Here is a 24,627-nt window from a genome sequence, read left to right on the forward strand (position 1 = left end):
GTTGTAGTACCAAGGGTACACAGAGTTAGGGTTTACATACTAACATTAGCTAACATTTAATAATGATTTTGCCATATTTCTAAAATGGCACTCATAAATGTGTATACTGCATAAGTAAAACAACTTGCCGTGACATGATATGGCTGCACAGTTCATAACACACAGCTTATCCGATAGTGATTTAAAGCAGCTAATCTAACACTGAACTGCTGCTCTGTGAACAATAAAGCTCAATGTACTGACCAAGTCTCTGACATAATCACAGAGTCACTGAGTGCACTATGAACAAAGACAGACACACAGCTTTGTGTCCGAGCCTTTTGGCACTTCTCTGTGATGTCATTCCCCGCCTGTCCTGTTTGTGGTATTTTCAACATACAGAGGAAATTACTGTCCTACGTTGTCAGCTGTTGTGACCATAACATTCCTCGAACACTTAAGAGTGTTAAGAACAGACACCCTTATCTTCAGGATAATTCATGCAAAGACTTGAAGTGAACATTGAGTTTATTTCATCTCGTCCAGATCTGTAGATCTTAGATGATGTGTTTTCCATTCAAACATTTTCATCACAAAAGGTTCTTCAAGTCAATAACACTTTCAGTTTCACACTAAATCAATTATATATGCCTAAATAACCAGTATAAGTACAGATAATGTCACTTATCCTTTACAATTTGTATTTGTGAACTTCATTTTAGCAATTATCTAATATAATGCACAGCGTTTACTTTCACTACTTTCTGCTTGTAGTTTAAGGTGAAGTCACTAGAGGGCCATATTCCATAACAATTTGGTGTGAAGTCACAGACTGAGGTGCACTCAGTACATCCAACAACCTGTGGATTTTGAAAACTCACTATTCCTCTGATCAATTCAATTTAAAATAGCAATGAACTGCATTTTCATATTGTTATAAAATATATTTAACATGTCGTGAGCAATGCATCAAGTGGTTAGCAGACAGTATATTTAAAATGTGTAAAAATGTGTAAATGGTGTGGACAATCAGTTTTTCTGTGTTTTTCACTTTACTCTGAACAGTTTGTGAAGCTTAATCCAATTATTTGATGTATTATAAAAAGTAAGGAAAGGGCATATAAGTGAATGTTAGAGGAGAAGTGGAAGGAACCCTGTGTTGGTTACAGCATAAACATTAAGGACATTTGCTAAAAAAAAAAAGAGAATGAGTGCTTGTCCGTATCGTTCAATACAACATATTTATTAGTGGTGGGCGTATCGATTCTGTGGTATCGATATATCGATTCTCACACACTACTCATTTGAGTATTGATTACTCTAATAAAATATCGATACTAACCAATAAATGCAAAATAAAAGCGCATGTGTCACTTCTGGTTCTGTTAGGGTAACTTACTCCAAAGTTTGTACCGAAGAGGCTGTTTTAAGCTTTCCACTCAGAGAATTTAAATAAAGGATGTTAATTATGTATGTGTTTTTTCTAAATTTATTTCATTGTTTAAAAAAAGGCCACCAAAGGATTTGCATATTAAAGTGGTTAAATGGTCATGGGAGTTGTCTGTTTAGTGTTGCATTTTATTATTATTTTTAAATCCCTGAAAGTATCAGCATCGGTTTTGGGTGTTGAATAAATTGCCGAAAAAAGTATTCAGGATCGTATTGAATCATAAAAGTAGGGAAGAGGATTAGGGCCACTGAATTTTTGTCTTTTTTTTTATTACTCAAAGAAAAAAATCAAATTTCTGATTTTAATCTTAGAATTCTGACTTTATTCTCAGAAATCTGACTTTAATCCACTGAAAAAAAAATCAAGGTACAGCATATTATTTTATTTATTTTTTTCTGAGAAAAAATCTGAATTTTGACTTTAATATCAGAATTCTGACTTTAATCTGAGAATTCTGACTTTATTCTCATATTTCTGACTTTTTAATGTTAGAATTCTGACTTTAATCTAAGAATTCGGACTTTAATGTTAGAATTCTGACTCTTTTCTCAGAATTTTGACTTTAATGTTAGAATTCTGACTTTAATCTCAGAATTCTGACTTTTTTCTTAGTATTCTGACTTTAATGTTAGAATTCTGACTTTAATCTCCTAATTCTGGCTTTTTTCTTAGAACAATAATAATAAAAAAAAAATATTGGACCTTAATGAATTTATTTTTTCAGTGGCCCTAATCCTGTTCCTTATGAAAGTATGGTATCACCCAGCACTAATATTTATATCTATGATATGAGCGTAGACAGCATTGCAATCCTCAAGACAGTGCGCCTCTTGTAATGCGTTGTTACCGTCAACCAATCACTGACGCCCTTACTAGAACGTCAAGCGCGTCTATCCAATCGCATCGCAGCTTTGTGGGTGGCGAAGTATGGTGGCGCCAATGTTATGGAGTTTCCGCTCCTCCTCTGCTTCCATGCCATCAGGTTAGGGAGCTAGCAAGCGAGCTAAGCTAGCGTCAGTCAAGGCCTCCAGCAGTCCAGCGGGAGAGCTAACAAGATCAAACACTGCTGTTCGGAAGGAGAGAAATATCCCTTTATGAATCTGCATGAGAACCATTAAAATCACAGAAATATGGTGGTTCTCAAAATCCGAGACCAGGTAAGTGATCATTCAGTCCAGAACAGACTCCAGTTTGAAGGTTCTGTTAGCTAACGTTAGCTGCCCAGATTTCAACAGGCGCAGAATGAAACTCGAGTTTCTCCAGTTATTATCAAAGACGGAAGCATCTCCTTCAAACCTAACTTTACATTGTAACATGTCCAATTAAAGAGGGGAAAGTTGGACACTACTGTGGGATCAGTCGCATTAAGAGACATCTTTTTGGCATTACACTTTCATTAAGACACATGCCCAAGCGGTTGTTGAGTTCTAGCCAGCTAATGATACTCTGTTTATCTCCAGCAATTAGCCTGAGCCACTCTGAAACACCTACCAGCTCCTGACTTCTTAACGTGTTGTGACTAAACAAAACAAAACTGGGCTGAGTTATGTCTTTACCAGTGATTCCACACATCTAATCTCTGTAATCTGAGAAATTATGTGAATAATTATTTTAATTACACCAACAAAGCGAGCTGTTTGTGTGACAACTGAATGTATGTGACATGTTCATCTTTAGCTGATGGTGGTTTCATGACAGCTAAAACACTGTACAACTTGTAAACACATCAATAATCACGCAGCGCTTATAAGCACTTATTCATCTTACTAAACGCTTTATGTGAGGTGTAAAGCATCCGTCTGTCAGAGGCTTTGTGCATTGTTCAGTTTCTTCCTCATGATCATTATTTTATTGGGATGTTTGGCAGTGCTTCTGATGAGTTGTGTCGTCGTGTCGTAGCTGTAAGTGTTCATGGCCTTGCAAACACTGTAAATAATTGAACCAGCAGCCTCTGGTTTAGTAGATACCTATTCGTGATTGATCATACAGCATTAAAGCCTAAATAAGCAGGTGAAGTGCTCGTGATAGTTAGAATACATGTATTAAGTGGCCTGTCATGGTGATACTATTAGACATGGCCCTCTAACTATATTAGACACCTACTTGAGATCACAAAAATAGCTGTCTGATATCATTTAGGGCTGTGTTTTGGACATGCCTGCTATGCTTGTATGAAAGTGCATGTGTGTGTTTCATTGTGTGTGTGTGTGTGTGTGTGTGTGTGTGTGTGTGTGTGTGTGTGTGTGTGTGTGTGTGTGTGTGTGTGTGTGTGCTTGAATGATCGTGTACCTGAGCTCATGTGAGCTGGTTCAGTTGCCAAAGAGCTGTCTCCATGGTGATGGTATTAACTAGGCTGGCTTGTATGAGGAGAGGAGGTGCACACACACAGTCAGTCGTGCAGCCAGAGAAGCATTGAAAATCTCCTATACCAGTCACTCAGGACTGGAAAGCAGAAAACAACAAAATGCAGATTTGTTCTTTCATTTCATGGTGGTGGGGGGTAAAGTAATGAAATGGTGCATGAAGCACAAGTGCCTGTTTGTAACTCTGAATGTTTTCCAACTAATGCTAGCCACTGTTTCACCCTCTGTATATTAATGGGCATTTTAATCACTGAATGAGAGGATTGTCTCGTGTTTTTAAAAAGCCACACTGTAAGCTCCTTGGTCCTAATTGTAGTTTTTGTTTTGCCTATTCTAATAACTTCATCTGTCTACTCAAATGCATCATGTGGCTCAAATTCATACTAGGCCATAGCCTTTTCCCCCTGTTTGTTTCAGTAGACTTCAAAGTAAGGACGTACAATTCAAGTATTTTCTGTGATCGATTTTTGGAAATGTTTTATTTAAAATAATTTATATTTTTCAAAAAGCAGGTAGAAATCAGTGTAGTTTCATACAATGTTTTTTATTTTTTCTAAACATACATGAACAAGAACATCCCTCCCTCCCCCTCTTCCTCCCGCAAACCTGTTGTAAAGTGAGACGGACAAGTAGAAACATACATATATATGTATACATAATAACCACAGTGACAGCGACTACAGGAAAAAAAAACAAAAAAACTGTAAAGACCAACAGGTTTAAAATAATAATCATAATAATAATATAAAATGAATAAAATACAATCAAAATAAATTAAGATAACTTAGGTATAAATAAAAAAACATGGATTTTTGGAAATGTTAACAATCAATTATCGATTCATCACTAAAAAAACAAACCATCATTATTCTCATGTCAAAAACAAAGCCAAATACGTTTTCCCCCCCTCAAATTATATATTCTACAGCAACACAATGCATATAACTGACTGTATTGAATACGAGTACATGTTTAACACTGATTATCAACGATCAGGCTCATAAAAATATTCTCCGTGGACATAGTCTTATAATGTGAAGGCTCATAATACTAACAGAAAAGTACTTCAGACTCACAGAGTCCAGTTTTCTGTCTGCTCGTTCTTATTGAGAAAAATAAACATGTGTATTCGGTCAGGTGTCAGCCGGGAGCGCAACCGGGTCAGAATCAGTCCCGCTGCAGAAAAGCTCAGACGGCTCTGATGTTGCTGGTCTGCAAACACAGCGTACTAGCAATTCCCACCAGTCTGTTGGCTGTGTATCCAAAGGTGGGGATAAGGTCCTGTTTAAAGTTGTCAACCTTGGTGTCCGTGTTGTTGTTGTTGGCAGCAGTTGCGAATTGATCCTCTTTTAAAAAGCGGATGTTTGTTCAACGTGATGGAAAATTGATTAAAAAAATTCGTGTTTTGAGTAATTTCTTAACAATCGATTAATTGTGTACATCCCTAGTTTAGAGTAATGAAATGATGCATGAATCTCAAGTGCCTGTTTGTAACTCTGAATGTTTTCCAACTAAAGCTAGCCAGTAGCCACTGTTTCACCCTCCGGATATTAATGGGCATTTTAGTCACTGAATGAGAGGATTGTCTTGTGTTTTTAAAAAGCCACACTGTAAGCTCCTTGGTCCTAATTGTAGTCTTTGTTTTGCCTTTTCTAATAACTTCATCTGTCTGCTCACATGCATCATGTGGCTCAAATTCATAGTAGGCCTGTACTAGCCCTTTTCCCCTGTTTGTTTCAGTCAACTTCAAAGGGAATAATCTTCACCATGCATACTTTGAACAACTCCGAAAATGGTTCAAGTAGATTTTATATTCAGTCAAAAATAAGTAATAGTGTTTTGAATGTTTTCTCTGTGTCTGAGGCTTATTGCATACAGTACATACAGTCCAAGTTCATTCTGACAGCTAAAGGTGAAAGTGCACAGCTCCATGCTCGACTTTCATAAGGCTGAGAGGACCATGTAGTGATACCGGCAAGGTGTTAGACAGCCAAATGAGCATATCAGGAGATTAGACAGACCAGATGCAGACATAGTTTGCTCTGATGGATATGGTTTGTGATGTCTGTGGCTTGAACAACATAGTACGATCCAAAGGGCGTGTTTTTGTTTGTTTTTACCTTAGTACATGGCTAAACAAAGTTATCAAGGTGGACAACCTGACTGGAAAATATAGGATGGAGGCTGAATAAATATACATGCTGCATAATTCTGAGTAAAGGTGGGAGGAATCCAGCACATTGAAATGAATATTTGAAGATGTATGGGAACAGTTTGAATAAAGAAGTCAGTCCTCTCACACAGGAGACTCAAACTGTATTTTCTCTTTACTTCTATCTGCCAAGGAAGCATTCAGGGTGAACAATAACAATGATGTAGGGTTTCATTCCTGCTTCAGATTGCAGCAGCTTGTTGTTGAACCTGCTCACTCTATTGACCTTCTTCATCTTACCTTTTGTTTTGGATACATGGGAGCACATTGCTCATTCAAAAGTGTCCATTGTTCACGCATTAGGGAAGTGCTTAACAACAGCTCACCTGATGTATACGAAATTTGAGTACTGACATGGCGACAACTTCCGGTCTTAAAATATGAAGCCCATGCAGAAGTGCTTAAAACTGCAGTTCATCAAGCGTCTGCTTGAGGCTGGCTGCAGAAACACCGGACACCACATACACCCACATTCAAAATGACGATCTTTACAGCAGAAATAAACATGTTTACAGCCTGGTTTAAATATGGTTCAGGTCTGAGTAGCTAATTTCTCTGTTGGACATGGCTGACTTGATTGACAGGCGGGCACCCTGTAGCTGTTAGCGAAAAGCCTCAAAGCCGCCTCTTTACCTCACACTAGATTGGACAAAGTTTGGTTGTGTTCAGCATTTCTAATATGGCACCTGCTGATGATTGGCAAAGCAGCGCTCAGGAACAGATGGGTGACGTCACAGATACTACGTCCATTTTTATACAGTCTATGGTACTGACAGACTTTACAGCTTTTACTTGTGGATAAGGAAATCATTTTGTGGATGTTTGTTTACAATCACAACTCTTTTTTTTGTTTCAAAACTTGGCAAAAGTCAGGAAAGAGTTAATCTTTTTGGAAGCCAGGAATGTTCCATCTGGGTCTTTCATAGGTAACCAGTTGCAGCTTCTGGACGGGATCCCCTGTTCTCACTTTCTCTCCCCACATCCATGCTAGCCTCCTCCCAGCGGCCGTGGAAAACCACCTGATCAAAGGCTCTGTGCTGGTGTTATGGTGGATCAGATAGGGCAGTGTTAAAGTGTCCAGCATCATACATGATGGTTCATCTGTTCACTTTGATACACAGTATTGACTGTTGATGGAGCCATCAACTTTAACACTGTTTCCAAAACACTTGGATGAAGTCACAGGGATGCAACTCTGGTTAATGATTAAAAAACAAGCAAACTTTCTGTGAAGTGTATCAAGATTGAGCAGATGAAAAGTGACCATCAGCTGCTTACTTGATGCTTTCTGTGAGACATGAATTAGAAAGTGTTCATACTAAACAGACTCCCTATGATGTGACAGAAGTAGGGTTGCAAAGGGGTGGAACATTTCCGGTAAATATCCATGGGAAGTTAAGCTGGGGAATTTTGGAATTATTCCAAATTGGAAACTTTCCATGGGAATTTGGGAAATTATTGGAATTAACTGGGAACTGAGGATAATTTAATGGACAGGTATCATAACCAAGCATAAGCATGCATCCAAAATAATACAACTAAAACAGATTTATTTGTAAGTAGAACTTTATCAAGTTTTAAATATTTTATTGAACAATCAATTCTTTCATTTAAGAAAAAAAACATGAATGTTGAGTTAAATATTACTCATCCCTCCAACCAATTCAAAAATGCAATCCCAGCAAAGTCCCATTCAAAATGTTAAACAAAAAGAGCCCCTCTGCCTCCAACAAAGTTCCATTCAACATGCAAATAAAAAAGCATCTTCTTTCATGAAATCTGGTTGTTTTAGTCAGGATTATGCTAAAATATATTTTCCCCAACTATATTTAAGTTCCCTATAAAGAGCCAACCTTCAATTCAGTAAATTCATGGTTTATTCCTGTTTATTCCCATAAATTCTTGTTTATTCCCATGGAAAGTTTCCTACTATTGTGCAACCCTAGAAGTGTATCAAGATTAAATTTAAAAGCAGATGAAAAGTGACCATCAGCTGCTTAGTTGATGCTTTCTGTGAGACATGAATTAGAAAGTGTTCATACTAAACAGACTCCCTGTGATGTGACAGAAGTGAGGGATCTATATTTGCTTGCTGTGTTTGATGAAGGTAGATATTATTGCCTGTGCAGCAGATGAAAGGTCACGTGAGGTTGTCCCAATGCAGACCGTTTTTCCCCTCAACTCCATCCAGTCTGCTGTGTGGGAACATTATGTCCCGGGATCCATCTCACCATTCAAAAGCACAGCAAGTGTTGTAAAACCTTTTCTTCTGGGAAGAGTTGGCAAGAATGCTGCAACTGTGTCACAGTGAATAACTTCAGCTGCTGATACATTTGACTGTGTTCAATCATGCAAGTGCTTTCAGACTTTGTAACTCATGATGATCTTTGACTTTTTTTTTTCCCTTTGAGGCACAAACATAAATAAGTGTGAATAATTGTGAACAAAAATGTATATTTTTCTCACATGGTACAGCCCCTGCCCTCAGAGCTGTCTCCATGTGCACACCCCCAACAAGGGTGGGGCCAATCATCTACTTTTGAGGAGACTTGGGCCGGAGTTTCATAACCCAAAAGACGCAAAGAACGTCAACATCTCTCTCGCTATTTTTCTGCATTAGTTTGGAAACACATTCTACTTGAATCCTCTTTGCCAGATGTTTTCATGCTGGATGTGGTGACCAGATCTACCGTGTGGATGATCTCCTTCATTTTACTCGTACATTTTTGTTGGCGATGCAGACAGTCACAGGAAATTAGTCATGCTGAAGTTCAAAATATGTCTGGAGAGGAGGTGAAGTTGGACCATTCATTGGACTGTGCTGGACTGTGAATTTCCTCTTTGTTCCATGGGGTAGCTGTTAGCTGTGGTCACACACTTACCAACAGACTGTAAACACACAGCAGAATTAGAAAGTGGCTGCTCAGCACTTGTCAATCTCTATTTGGACGATCTGCCTCCATCATGCTCTGATTTGTGGTGTCATCATCTTGTTGGATGTCCACTCACTGTAATGTCTGATCCAGCCTGCCCTAGTGTCTATTTCCCTCCTCACTTCTATAACCTAACGTTTCAGTGTGTGCCTTCTCTTTATCGGACTGTAAACAAAACTTTAGAATAGAGCGGTTTGTAGCAGGGTGAACATGATTGTGTAATCTCTGAGCAAATGAGTCGTGTGTGTATTGTGGTGCTAGAGGTTGAGGATCCTGAAGTCTCTCCAAGACGCAAGGTCTCCAAGGTCTGGGTGGTTAATGATTTCTCAAATTCAAACCATGCTTTTGGCATTTCAGTCCTGACTAACAAGGTTTCCGCTTCATTGGCATTACATAAAATGTTTACTGTATTAGAAAGTCGTGAGATCCTGTTGCGTGTCTGCCAGAAAAGCCTTGAAATTAATTCGACTCTGTCTTTCTTTTACAGCCTGCTTTGCTGAAAGCTATTTTCAATGCGGACCCAGATGAAGTACGCTCGCTCATATTCAAAAAAGAGGACGTGAACGCACAGGTAAACCTAACACGCTCTAACTAATCACTGCATGTGTTTCCTCTTCTTATTTCTTTATTTTGAAATCTTCCCAGCCACGCTTTAAAACTTATGATGTGTAACTGTCCTTAAAGGGCCCCTCATAACTCTTTCAGTCAGTTTCATGGAAGTGGGAGCTCATAGCTCTTTTTTACAGTCCTCACTGCATGATCTGGATCTGCTTATTTTATTGCATTCCTCACCACTACTGCTCTGGTGGGGGGGTGTTTCTTTCAAAATAAGGCAGCTTTTTTTACTCTCTTGTTTTTCAGTAGAAAGATATTCAAGATCACTGTATTTCCCTTTAACTCACTGTGTTCCACAGATAGTGGCTGTTATTATATAATGCCCTTAATGCAGTTAGAAAGCTTTTTAAATAAAAGATTATTACATGATTCAAATGTACATCAATGTTTCTTTTCTCTTCATTCCTAGTGATGTTTTTTTCCGTTCTTCCATCACAGGACAATGAGAAACGAACACCTTTACATGCTGCTGCCTATCTGGGAGATGCAGAAGTTATAGAGCTGCTGATTCTTTCAGGTATGTTTTTGAAGAAGCTGTTTAAGAGGCTATAGTTCTCGTAAAAGCAGTCGCTGGTTCAACTCCCAGGCATAACTCGATGGTTCAACTCCCAGGCATGACCCTTTGTTACATGTCTGTCTACTATCTCCACATTTCCTGTCTCTTCAGCTGTCCTATCAATGAAAGGATAATGCCCCAAAATATAATAATAATAAACAATCAAAAAAATCTTTATTTGTATAGCGTCAAATCACAACAAACGTTATCTCAAGATGCATTTACAAACATAGCAGGTCTAGACCAAACTTTATGTTAAATTATTAAACAACCCCACGCCAAGACAGAGTAAGACTCAGTCTTATGTCATCTTAACCCTTCTGTTATGTTTGTTTCTCTGGAACAGCAATAATGTTCCTGGGTCATTTTGACCTGGGGCAAATTCAATTATCCAAAAGTGTCAAAACCCCCCCAAAATCCAAATACACATTTTTTTAATCAAATTTTTAACTCCATTACTAACCGTTTAAATCAAGATTTAGTCAATTGGTGCTCTTTAATCCTCACAGATCATGGTTCAATGAGGATGACTCGCTCGTTTTGTATGAAAATTCATGTTTAATGTACATTGGAAGGACCTAAATATAAATATAATAGTTCTACATGACACAGATTTTTGTTCATTTTATTTTACTCTCTTTCACATGCTGCCCATATTTTTATGATGCATTTAGCTGGTTTGGAAGGCACATATTGCCTAAAATAGACTTTAAAAAGGGTCAATTTGACCCGCAACATGAACACAGAGAGTGAGAGAGAGAGATGTTTTAAAATCTCACCAAAAAAACGTAATCACGTGCTGAACACAGAACTCCTGACGCACTGGGATTCAAGGGAACGGTGAATGATGACAGATGTGAACCTGTCTAAGACCACAATGACATTCTTCAAATATGACACTCAGAACATTGTTATGCCTACGTGGCCAGATGCTGCATCTGTATTCCATGTTGTAAAATACCTCTTCATGCACACTTTGCAGTGTGCTCTTTACTTATCTGAAGCAGATGGAGATATCACAGAACAAGACCTGATTGCTGTCAAAAAAAAAAAAGATTTTATAGTGATTGTGTTGAAATGTTTTACAAAATGTCATGGAACTGACCTTACACAGTCTAACAGCCAGCCTTCTGTGACTTGTAGGTGCCAGAGTAAATGCCAAAGATAACAAGTGGCTCACTCCTCTGCACCGGGCTGTGGCCTCCTGCAGTGAGGTATGCGTAAGTTCCTTTGCTTCTGATCTACAAATACTTTTTGCATTGTTGTGTTAGACTAAAACCTGCATGTGTTGCCTTTTTTGTTTTTCCCAAAGGAGGCAGTCCAGGTGTTGCTGAAACACTCTGCAGACGTGAATGCTCGAGACAAGAACTGGCAGACTCCGCTTCACATCGCCGCTGCAAACAAGGCGGTCCGTTGTGCCGAAGCCCTCGTCCCGCTGCTCAGCAATGTGAATGTGTCTGATAGAGCAGGCCGGACTGCGCTGCACCATGCAGCCTTCAGTGGTCACCTGGAGGTAATGTTGAGCCTGAAGTGTTTTTGAAAGTGCTGGAATACATTGTGGATGTTGTTGTTGCTTAATGGATATAATAGGCATTACATTTGAAATTCCATCTCTCATTAAAAAATCAAGACAGGGAATGAAGTTAAAAGAGCTGTACTGCCAAATGGTATAGCTATATGATAATATAATAATAATAATAATCTTTATTTATAGCGCACTTTTCAAAAACTATGTTGCAAAGTGCTTTACAATGCCTCTAAGGACATGTGCAAAATAAAGAGCATTTTAAAAGACCATACAGTCATAGCAAATGTCACAACTAGAGGTGTGAAAAAATATCGATACAGCAATATATCGCGATACTTTGACCTCCAATATGATATAGATATTTCAACTCTTTTTTTCCCTTTTTTTAAAGTTATATTTTTGGCCCTTTTGCCTTTATTTGGTAGGACAGCTGAAGAGAGACAGAAAATATATAAGATATACGGGAAATATAAGATAACATAAGATAATCCTTTATTTGTCCCACAATGGGGAAATTTAAGTGTCACAGCAACAAAGTAGACAGTGCATAAGAGTATAAAGCAAACAAGAGCCTATAAAATATCAATTATTAAAAAGTTATTAGCAATTAGAATTAAAGAGTTAAAAATAAGCACATGTATATATAATGGGGAAAGACATGCAGGAAATGGTCGACCGGCTGGGAATCGAACCCGCGACCCCTGCGACAAGGACTGTAGCCTCTGTATGTGGGGCGCTTAGACCGCTAGGCCACCAGCGCCCTGATAATTCAACACTTAATATTGATGCTTTTGTAATAATAAATATTCAGATTTAAGGCAAGTTGGAACTAAAATACAACTTCAGTATTTCGAAAACAGTTGTTTTCAATCAAATAGTTTTGACTTAATTTGTCCTTTCAATTTTGAGGAATATTGTGTGATTTACATATAAACCATCTCTATTTTTTCTTAGTTTACTGTGTAGAATATCACAATATTTCACAATATTGTGATATCGTTATATATGGCGATACTATCGTTTTGTGACCCATGTATCGTGATGCGTATCGTATCGTGAGGTTCTTGGCAATACTCAGCCCTAGTCATAACTGTTAAAAGAACATGAAATCATAAAAACAAATTAGAAACAAAATAAAAGCAGGACACTGTGCAAGACACCTTGATTAAATAAAATCAGGAAATGCTCTCCGTTTAAAGAACATTTTGAGCAATGACTTAAAAGAGAGCACAGAGTCCGCCAACCTAATTTCCTCCGGCAGTTCATTCCACATAGTATATATACTATGCTGCATGCTATATGGCTGTTCAGTTTGTTCTGCAGGTTTTATGCTTCAAATTCAACCACTTTAGTACCACTTACACCTGCAGAGTAAGAGTTTGTCTCCACTCTAGAGAGCATGCACAACATAGTATGCCTCTCTGGCTGTTTTTGTATACTTTTATATAAAAGATATACTTTTGTATATCTTTTCCTCATGCTCAAAGGAAGTTTTCTCCCCGCCTAATACATTTGTATCAACACAATGTGCATTGTAACTCATGCCGCTGAAATAGAGAACAGAAAAACAATGACTGTTTTTGCGTGTTTGAGAAGTGTGAGCTGAAACAATCAACATCCCCTTATAGTAGCTCTGCTCACTACCTTCTGCAAACAGCTGTGCAGGCCATAACCACAACTGTCATTACCCCAGCAAATGATGTATCATTATACAGGTTGCTATATTCTCATATCCTGTTTTCTATTCTTACATTCCACTTCAGATAAATGACGTAACTGAGAACTTGTTGTTTGGGTGTTCAGCTGAGTTTTGAAAGTTTAATATTAATATATTTTTGATGAGGAAGTCAGGCAGACCTCAACAGTTAGAGAAGCTACGACTAAGCAAACAGTAAAGCTGCTTCCAAATAAACCTGTCATAACTTGTTTTTTTAAGAGCCACATTTTGAGAAGGTCGGGGTTATTTCCACCTGGGTGCAGACTGACACTGTCGTCTGTAATCTGATATGTGGTCACACTTTCTAGGATGCTGGGTGTCCAAGAATTTGTTTGCATGAAAATGAATCATTGAAATCACACAATTGCATGCAAATTAGTTATCTTAAAGGTGGAAATATAATAGAGTGTCTGTGCGCATTAAGCATAAGAGCTGTGCACACAACTCTTTTCTTGTAAAACACAACAAACACTGAGGTGAGTAGATGCAGCTAAAGCCTGTGCTCAATCTGATAACAGCCTGCGCAGAGGCTTAAAATGGGTAAAATGTGGGCAAGCACTGTACAATGCTTCATGTATTATTGTACTGTTAATGTAAGATTAAAAGGTTTTTCAACCCACACATGCTCGGATAAAAAAAAAAAAAGAGTATTGAGTTGTGGGGGCTTTTTAATCCATGAGAAGACTGAGCTGTTCACATGTTTGTGATTTAAACGAGAGAGCCAGATTTTTAGCCCTCGTATTAAGGAGTAAACGAATGTATCAAACATTGTTATGAGAGGGTCTATGCTGATCTCAAGGCTGCAGAATCAGTAATGAAACTCCTCTTAAAATATTTCCTAACTTGCTTCTTTCAGATGGTGAGACTCCTGCTCTCCAGAGGAGCAAACATCAATGCCTTTGACAAGAGGGACCGCCGTGCAATCCACTGGGCCGCCTACATGGGTAAGGAATCAACCGCAGGGCCTTTACGTCATATTCTTCATTTCTTTAATGTAACTTTTTCTCTCATGTTGGGGTCCCATAAGATTTCAGGACACAATCTTGAAAGTCGTTATTCAAAAGTTGAAAAGAATGCTCATGTTCTAAATTTTGATTGTACTTTTGTTTTTATCTTCAGGACACATAGAAGTAGTGAAGCTGCTGTCCTCTCATGGAGCCGAAGTGGCCTGCAAAGATAAGAAATCCTACACCCCCCTTCACGCAGCAGCCTCAAGTGGGATGATCAGTGTTGTCAAATACCTCCTGGACCTAGGGGTGGATGTAAGTTCTACCCACAGCGTACTGTCACCAAACTGGACTCTGTACGATCCTGTGACAAGGAGAGAACAGGAACTTAATCATTCATACACTGGCCACGGTTACATGATGTTTTTTAATTCTGAATTAATTATTCAGAATTAAAGTATTCAGAATTAAAGTATTCAGAATTAAAGTATTCTCCTTAACGTTTACATGGAAATAGTCATTCCGAATTGAGGTTTACATGGAAAACACGTTTAATCGTCTTTATTCAATTCTGATTAAGGTCTGGGGTTTGGGAAGGGTTCTGATTGGACAGGGGCGGGCGTGACGTTTTTATGTCTACCGGAAGAAAACAGACTCCAGTTCCTGCCTCTTTTATTTTCGGTTACAACATGGAAGACTACACAATAAGTACAATTTTCACTTTGATTTTGATTATAGTTTTGAATAAGCAGCTCGACACATACATACTGCTTCACTTTCGTCAGCTGAGGAGGAGAAGAGAGATAGAGGACCGGAGAAGGGAGGCGGAAGACCGTACTTTGGCGAATCAAAGCCGGTTAGTGCAACAGCTGCTCTACCTCAGCCTGGAATATGTGCCCGCCATGGCAGAATATGTGCGTCATCGCGACAGGACAAGGGAACGAGCATGAGCAGAATGACCGGAATTAATTTTAAAGGGAATGAACGTATACATGATCAAGGAATTATTCAATTCAGATTTAAAATCAGAATAAACCAGACACTTACTTCAGATTTAAGTTTAATTCGGAATGGTCATTTTCATTTGGAATTAGGTGTTTACAAGGTCATATTAAATCTTTTTAAAGAGGATTACATTTTTATTCTGAATTAAAGAGGAATTAAAAGTATCATGTAAACGTAGTCACTGTGGACAATGACTTAATTGATGTTCGTGAAAAGAGTTATTTTGACGTCCACTCTGTTTCTCCTGCTGTCAAGATAAATGAGCCCAATGCATACGGCAACACACCGCTCCATGTAGCCTGCTACAACGGGCAGGACGTGGTCGTGAACGAGCTCATCGAGTGTGGAGCTAACGTCAACCAGGTGAACGAGAAGGGTTTCGCACCTCTCCATTTTACCGCTGCCTCCCGCCACGGGGCGCTATGTCTAGAGCTGCTTGTTTGTAATGGGGCTGACGTCAACATCAAGGTGAGTGTTATTGTTACTTGATTACTGGTGCTTCTGTCAACTGTCGATTTTGTTACTCCTGTGAGAATTCACGTCTTTTGATTGGAATGGTACCAATCTTTTTCTACTTTTTATTGATTTGCAGGATTCATATTTCTCTCAGTCCTTTATAAATATTCTCATAGTCAAAGACAATATCTATAAACTTTGCATTGACACTAATATGTCCTTTTCTTCACTCCAGAGTAAAGATGGTAAGACTCCCCTCCACATGACAGCAATCCACGGGAGGTTTTCTCGGTCTCAAGCAATCATTGAAAACGGTGAGCTCTTCTAAAAATGTCCACTTTGTCACTGGGAAACACAAATTGCTCAGTGTTACTCTGACTAAGTGCTTACTTAGTTTGTTTTCATCCCCCTAAGGTGCTGAGATTGACTGTGAAGATAAGAACGGAAATACACCACTGCACATCGCAGCTCGATACGGACACGAGCTCCTCATCAACACCCTCATCACCAACAGAGCTGACACGGCCAAGTGAGTGAATCTGTCTGACCTCTTTCAGCTGTCGTACGGGTTATTCCTTATACCTCTTTTCCTGTTGCATAACCTTTATACAAATGACCTGTACCATTCAAAGTAATGTCCTGAGCTTAGTTGATCACCAAGACGTTTGGTTGATGCTGGGAGAATCAACATGATTGTGTCTTTTCTAGACGAGGGGTTCATGGTATGTTTCCGCTGCATCTGGCTGCTCTCAGTGGATTCTCTGACTGCTGTCGAAAGCTTTTGTCTTCAGGTGAGCCATAGTCGTTAAAACTCAACTAATCTCAGTACAAAGGAGCACAAATCTTATGTTTGAGTGGTTCAGATTGTTTATTTATAAATCAAAGTCCTCGACTAAATGCTGACTCATTTCATAATCCTTTGCTCTGATACAGGATTTGATATTGATACTCCTGATGACTTTGGAAGGACTTGTTTACATGCTGCAGCTGCTGGAGGGTGAGTAAGGACGGCTGCAGAGTGTATTTTATAGACTCTCATTTTATGTATCAGTTCATCATCTTATAAATCTTCCTAATCCCCCAGAAACCTGGAATGTCTCAATCTTCTCCTCAACACGGGCGCAGACTTTAACCGAAAGGACAGCTTTGGCAGGTTCGTAGCGTTTCGTTATAGATCAAAAGTTTCTCTCTCCTAGTTTCTTGGTCAAGTTTGAACAATGAACTGAGCAATGTTTGCTTTTCCAGGACCCCTCTGCACTATGCAGCTGCCAACTGTAACTACCAGTGCCTGTTTGCACTGGTGGGCTCTGGGGCCAGCGTCAATGACCTAGACGAGCGGGGCTGCACTCCTCTCCACTACGCCGCTGCCTCAGACACAGATGGAAAGTAAGTAGTAGTTAGAACAATACATTTTTTTTGAGGAAGTGGTGGGTGTGTGGAAGACTTGAGAATTGCTTATGTGTTGCAAATTTGGGCCTTTGAATTGGCGTTGCTTCCTTGTCTACAGTTACTCTGTTTTGTCTGCAGGTGCCTGGAATATTTACTGCGTAATGATGCAAATCCAGGGATTCGGGACAATCAGGGCTACAATGCTGTGCACTATGCCTCTGCGTACGGACATCGCCTCTGTCTGGAGCTGGTAAGAACCTCACTTTAGCATGCACAACTAATTACATGCATCTCTGTATGTCTTTATGGTAATGAAAGGTTTTTTTTGCATCATTGCCTTTCTCCTTTTTTTCACAGATTGCAAGTGAAACACCTTTAGATGTGGTGAGTGGAATTCTTCTTTGTTTTGATTTGTTTTATTGGAAAGAACTGGCAGTAAATAAAACAGAACAAAAGTAATGCACACCCACAACACTTCTTCAAGTGCAGGATCAAAAGTCATCGCAAATTCAGTTTCAACAACAATGTTTCTCTTTAACCAAGACGTGTGATACCAGAGTGCAAAACCTCTAAAATAGAGACACAGACATGTTTCACTCAGGCTATTATTATGTGCACTTTTGAGGGTAAACTGCTCTCATACTGTGCTGGTCTGTTGATGACTGCTGCTCTCAGAGTAGGCCAGGATGTTCTGCAGTGTTGAACTGTTTTCTACAGCTTTGTGGCTGAGCAGTTATAACATCTCATGTGGGTTTTAACCAAGCAGCAACTACTAGGAGAGGTTTTTTCTAATGCGGCAACTTCATAGATATTGAGATTCCAAGTCTTCCAATGGGAGGTGCAGCTGAATTGATTGACAGGCGGGAACACTGTAGCTGTTGGCTAGGAGGCTCAAAGCCTGCCTCTTTATGTCACAATCACTCCACAGCAGCAATATGGCTGCCGCCAACGATTGGCCTCAAAACAGCACTTCAAAAACAGATGGGTGACGTCATGGATACTACGTCCATATTTTATACAGTCTATGGTTTTAACTTGTGTGTCTGTTTTTCTTTCAGCTGATGGAAACCTCAGGGACAGACATCCTGAATGACTCTGATGTCAGAGCACCTGTCAGTCCCCTGCACCTTGCTGTGAGTAATGTGTTTTCATCTCTTGTTGTGGCGTCGTGCTCAGTCTCAGCAGATCAGTGTTATAACTTTCACTGTCCATTCATCCTGTCAGGCATACCATGGTCACCACCACGCGATGGAGGTTCTGGTGCAGTCTCTGCTGGATCTGGATGTTAGAAACACACAAGGGCGCACACCTCTAGACCTGGCTGCCTTCAAGGGCCATGTAGAGTGCGTGGACGTCCTAATCAACCAGGGAGCCTCCATCCTTGTCAAAGACTTCACCCTGAAGCGAACCCCCATTCATGCTGCAGGTACAGACAGTGCTGCCTAGCATACAATATATATGTCAGTCACTTTTTGGAGCTTTTGTGCTTCATAAATATATTTGAATCATTATAGTTGTTTTCTTCTTCTTCCGCAGCTACCAATGGTCATTCAGAGTGTTTGCGTTTGCTGATTGGAAATGCTGATCTTCAAAGTGCAGTAGACATTCAAGACGGGAATGGACAGTAAGCACAATTTGTCCGTTGTTTTTATCCACCTTCACTCAAGACCCAAAGAGACTGATTTTTTTTTTGTTTTCATCTGTTATCTTTCAGAACCCCTCTGATGCTGGCGGTCCTGAGTGGACACACAGATTGTGTTTATTCTCTTTTAAATAAGGGAGCCAATGTAGAAGCCAAAGATAAGTGGGGCAGGACAGCCCTACATAGAGGAGTAAGAACATCTTACATTTCCTTCATACATGCTGTTTATGTGGGCTACATGCTTTTTATACTCGTACCCTAATTTGGATTTTGGTGAGAGAGGCTGTAGAAAAAGATCCCCTTTGAGACGTGCAAAATAATGCCCTTCTGTCCATGAAAGGAATAAAATACAACACATTGGTCAGCTCTCTCATGTCAAAGTGCACGATCAGTTAGCACATGATATGATCAGTGAGCAGTAACAACACTAACCTCTACTGTTTTCTATCCACAGTCAGTGACCGGCCACGAGGAATGTGTGGAGGCCTTGCTTCAGCACAGCGCCAATTTCCTGGTGCGAGACTGTAAAGGGGGCACGCCGATCCACCTGGCATCAGCATGTGGACATATTGGGGTACTGGGAGGTCTGCTGCATGCTGCCCAATCAGTGGAAACACTCCCTGTCTTAACAGACAACCAAGGCTACACCCCACTGCACTGGGCCTGCTACAATGGTACAGAGATGAGAGAATGGAGACCTTCTTAATGGCAGTTGAAAAGTTGAAAAGTTGTGTTGTATCTCTTTGTTGCAATGTATGCTCAGGCAGGATTCAGGGATTGAAGATAGGCATGAACAGATTTATGTTTCATTATGTGCTTGCTCTTTATGCAGTTCTTTCATGCAACTCCTTTTGTACCTAAAGGCTAAATTTTGACACACGGTGGGAAAGACAGATTGTTAAAGAGAGACCTAATTGTAAGCACCACAAGATCAAACCTGATGTGTCTTTTCCTTTCTGTCCTGCAGGTCATGATACATGTGTGGAGGTTTTGCTGGAACAAGAGGTTTTTCACAAGGCCGAAGGCAATTCTTTCAGCCCCCTCCACTGTGCTGTGTAAGATCCTGATCAGTCTCCTGTTTAGATTAATGCTGGGAGGGCAGAAGCTTCATCAGAAGAATTAATCCTCTCCTCTGCTCTTGTCTGCTCTCCTCTTCTTTAGGATCCATGACAATGAAGGTGCTGCTGAGATGCTGATAGACACACTGGGCCCTGCAATTGTCAATGCCAAAGACAGTAAAAATAGGTAAATATTCAAACAGTTTCATGCAAAAATAAGTGCAACACTAATTGTAGCTTTACTCAGGCTAATAAACTTTGTAAAAATTAGATGTGGATGACCATTTAATTGAACCATGCCTTGTTCCATTTCTATTTCTGCAGGACCCCGCTACATGCAGCAGCCTTCACTGACCATGTCGAGTGTCTTCAGCTGCTGCTGAGCCACAACGCTCAGGTCAACAGTGTGGATGCTGCAGGGAAGACCCCACTAATGATGGCTGCTGAAAATGGCCAGACAAATGCTGTTGGTATGAATGTTTTGTACTTTCACAAACAGACCTAAAAGTATCATTGTGGGATATAACAAGCTGTGTCTCATTCAATTTACTGGGCACATACAAGGAACTGACTTCCATTTCCCCCCCTTCATTTTAACTCTGGATTTTAGAACTGCTGGTGAGCAGTGCGAAAGCAGATCTCACTCTGCAGGATGCTGTGAAGAACACTGCACTTCATCTCGCCTGCAGTAAGGTTTGTATAACCATGTGGTGGCGCTGTTCTTACATGATACAACACAAAATATACAGCATGGTCCTTCAGGAAAGTGTTGTGTTGTGACTCACTTGTCAAAATTGTATTTACTGCACATGAATGTGTCCTAACATACATTTTATTTTTTATAATCTCAATTATACTGCAGGGACATGAAACCAGTGCCTTGTTGATATTGGAGAAGATTGCAGACAGAAACCTCATAAACGCCACTAACGCCGCCTTACAGACGTATGTATTCTTTGTCTCACATCGTCTTGTGTCTTGTGCTGAATCAATGTGACAGAATGGAGTGTTAGTGTTGGGGGGGATTACTGTGGGGATTTGTAACACTAATGTAGGGATACAGATTGTAAAATATTGAATTACATGTGGGTCAAATATGTTTACATGCTTTCTTTTAAGGCCTCTACACGTGGCTGCAAGAAATGGCTTAACGGTGGTGGTACAAGAGCTGCTTGCGAAGGGAGCCAGTGTACTTGCAGTTGATGAAAATGGTAAATTTCCAATGTTATATTCTTTCTGCAACTTTATACCACTTTTTAGAAACATTTTGGGCTTTTAGAGTCAGTGCCACTGAAATATGAATCCCAGTGGATACAGCAAGATCAGAAATGATGAGTTACATTGAGCATTTATTTAACATAGAGTACGGTCTAGACCTGTTATATTTCAAAAAGCGTCTTGAGATAACATTTGTTGTGATTTGGCGCTACACAAACAAAGATTGATTGATGATTGCTTGATTGACTTATGCCCTCGCCAATGTCTGTTGGGCTCATTTCTTTACTTGCTTACCTTTGAAAACATTTTCCTCGTGTGGTGGATATTGATAATTTGGGAAACATGCCAGCTAACAAACTGTAGAAAGAACATCAAGTGTTAAAACAGGATCACACTTTGATAAGATGATAACTTATTGATTTCATTATGGCCCAATCTAATAAATGAATTTGATTGCACATTCTCAGTGATTGTGTTAAATAGGGTGGTAGGTACAGAATTGATAAATCATGTTAATAATACCTTTATAATAATACCTTTATTTGTATAGCACTTTTCGATACAAGTAACAAAGTGGTTCACAAGAACAATAAAAACCCAATAAAAGCAAAGAAGCAATAAAAGCAAACTGACAGTAAAAGCAGAGAGGTAAAACGTTAAAGATTAAAATTTAATTCACAAAATAAAAGCTTTATGATAAAAGTGTGTCTTGAGTAGTGAAATAAAATGAGGGATTGAGTCTGCAGTCTGCTCCTCTGGCAAGCTGTTCCACAGTCGGGGGGCTCTGACAGCAAAGACCCTGTCCCCTTTAGTTTTTAGTCTAGACCGTAGAACAGCTAGCACAGCACTGCCAGAGGATTTCAAACTGCGTCCTGGTTCATGGGGGGATAAAAGCTCAGAAATGTATTGAGGGGCGAGTCCATGTTGTGCTTTAAACGTGATTAAAAGTGTCTTAAAATCTATCCTAAAAACCACAGGGAGCCAGTGTAGGGATGCTTAAATTGGGGCGATGTGGGATTTTTTTTTTGTTCTAGTTAAAAGCCGGGCTGCTGCATTTTGCACTGTCTGAAGTCGGTGAATAGATTTTTGGTTGACACAGGAGTAAGTGAGTTGCAGTAGTCAAAGCGGGAGGAAATAAAAGCGTGAATGAGTTTTTCTAAGTTTTTGGGTGAAATAATGGACTTGACCTTCGAAATATTTCTGAGCTGGTAAAAACAGGACTGGACAACTTTCTTTATTTGTTGTTCAAAACATAAGTCCTGGTCAAAAATGACTCCAAGGTTCCTTGCTGATGTTTTTACGGGGATAGCTAAATTATCTAGGTTCGGCTTGATGAGGGTTATTTTTGCTGCTGGGCCAATTAAAATGATTTCAATATTAAGTCCATAACGCTCTATAATCATTGATTAAGTGAGCGAGGAAACTCTATGAAGAAAACATCCTACTTGGTTGTACTTCACGTGATGTTACAAATTATTGTATTCAAAGAATTAGATTATTTGACCACTTGAGTGCTGAGGAAAAGTGTTCCCTCTAGTAAATATTTTACTCAAATATGTAACCGAAATCAAGCTTCCAGAATCTTTTCTGCTGTATGTGATTACTCATTATCTTTGGAGGTTTTGACACTTTGAACTCGTGACTACCAGGGCTTATGAACATTGTTCCTTCATTGTTAGGTATGCATACAATAAACGTTTTATGGACATAATTTGTCACTACATAATAAATGCATCAGCCAATTGATTGCTTTTAATTGTTGCCCTTCTGAACAAGGACCTAGCTTGTTTGTTATTTGTTCGTTTGAGTCCTGCTCTTAGTTTCATAGATGTAGTATCAACATGTTGACTTTGATAGAAATATGTTACACATCTGCTCTTTGGTTATTTTAGGTTACACGCCCGCTTTGGCCTGTGCCCCCAACAAAGATGTGGCAGACTGCCTCGCTCTCATCCTGGCCACCATGATGCCTGTGTCCCCCTGCGCCCCGGCACCCACCATCCCCTTCAGTGCCATTAACCACTTCACCACCAGCCCCTCCAAGAGCGTCACCTTCGACAGCCTCCCCGTGCTGCGCGGCGAGCACAGTTCCTACTGCAGCTTCAACAACATCAGCCACCATGATGGCTTCTACAAGGACGAGGAGCTCAATGACTCGGATTCAGAGACGTACTGAGAGACAGGAGGAAGTGGAAGAAGCATAAACACACACACTGTGTCTTAATTATCACCCAACCCCAGCTTGGGAGGGCAGAGGAAAAGAAAAGCCCCCACAGGAGCCTTAAGAGACCCCCCCGCCATCAGAGAGCAAGAGAGGGAGGAGGTGCAGCAGGCTGGCCTACACTCATCCCGACCTCATCCAGCACCAGGTGTCCTTCAGCCAATACTGGACCTCAGTAACTGCTGCTTTACCAACACTGACTTCTTGAGTGCTAAAAAAGTGTACTTGTTGGGCGGACAGCGACTTTTGTTCAGCAATAAGATGCTGGAGAAGGATGGTAGCACTTCACAGAGAGCTAAACCGACAGGGACCAAAAGACATGGATGCATTTTAACCCAGTTTTAAAGGTGTAAATGAGAATTTTTGGGGTTTATGGATAAGCAGAGGGGCGAAGCTGGTTTTCATTTTTGAAATTTCTTGAGTGAGACAATGTTAAAATCTGCACACTACGTTTGAATGAACTTCAAGTCTGTACTGGGCAAAAAATCATTTATTTTTTGAGATCAAAATTTTATTAAACCCATGTTCTTGTCTTAAAATCCTTCCCTGAAAAAAATCTGACTTGTTGACCTGGGTAAGTTGAAAACATTTGATCTTTGCAGCAGGTTATTTTTAAGTTGATCGACCTTATCTTTGTATATTGACCTGTCCATTTCGGTTTAGTCTTTCAAGAATAAATTATTTGTGTACTTTCACTTCCTATTTATGTGTTCATTTTGTGCCTTCATTAGTTACTGAGAAATGATGGGTTTGTAGAGGCAGCTCTGAAAGTACAATGATGCACACTCGGTAAGTAATGAAACATTTCTAAGAAGCACTGATCCAGTACTGAGGTATCTGAGGCTCAGCTTTGTGAGAAGAAACACTGTAAACCAATGAAATGACAGCGTTTGATTTTCTTCTGTTTGAATGATATTTTTGCTCTTATATTAGTCGATGTTTGTTGACAGGTTTTGCTTGCTTTAACTTAAAAAGAAAAGAAACCACTTGATCCTACCTTGACTCAAAGCTTCCTTTTTCTGTCTTTTTGGAATTCATTTTAACTGGAAATATGTAAAAATACATTTGCTAGCTTCAATAGAACGGAGATTTTTTTCTTTTCGTTTTTCTCGAGGGATGAAACTAGCATGTATATAGAAATTATGACTGTGAATTCAAAGCTCCAATGAGTTCTTTCAGTACTGAGATTGCTGTATATTTTATGAGTAATAAAGAAACGAGTTATTTAATATTGAACATGAGTTTTTTTTTTAATGGAGTGCTGTCTTTGAGTCTATTAAAACACGACACAAGACGTCTGATCATGTCACATAATTCAACTGATGGACTAGTTTCTAG

The 24,627-nt window shown here is 39.6% G+C and overlaps 1 protein-coding gene across 1 annotated transcript; it reads left to right on the top strand.

Annotated features, from left to right (window-relative positions):
• Positions 1-2,308: 2,308 nt before the first annotated feature.
• ankrd28b (ankyrin repeat domain 28b) lies at positions 2,309-24,525 on the top strand. Its single transcript, XM_034697518.1, has 28 exons — positions 2,309-2,586; positions 9,425-9,508; positions 9,991-10,069; positions 11,252-11,322; positions 11,421-11,621; positions 14,210-14,297; positions 14,473-14,615; positions 15,561-15,773; positions 15,997-16,075; positions 16,176-16,290; positions 16,470-16,552; positions 16,695-16,758; positions 16,846-16,914; positions 17,007-17,147; positions 17,289-17,400; positions 17,508-17,534; positions 18,209-18,283; positions 18,375-18,576; positions 18,687-18,774; positions 18,865-18,982; positions 19,247-19,466; positions 19,760-19,847; positions 19,954-20,037; positions 20,175-20,320; positions 20,461-20,543; positions 20,713-20,795; positions 20,970-21,061; positions 22,961-24,525. The coding sequence occupies exons 1-28, from the start codon at positions 2,560-2,562 to the stop codon at positions 23,242-23,244; spliced, it is 3,159 nt and encodes a 1,052-aa protein (XP_034553409.1). The 5' UTR covers positions 2,309-2,559; the 3' UTR covers positions 23,245-24,525.
• Positions 24,526-24,627: the final 102 nt, after the last annotated feature.

This window comes from Notolabrus celidotus, chromosome 12, assembly GCF_009762535.1.
Source record: "Notolabrus celidotus isolate fNotCel1 chromosome 12, fNotCel1.pri, whole genome shotgun sequence".
Lineage (NCBI taxonomy): Eukaryota > Metazoa > Chordata > Actinopteri > Labriformes > Labridae > Notolabrus > Notolabrus celidotus.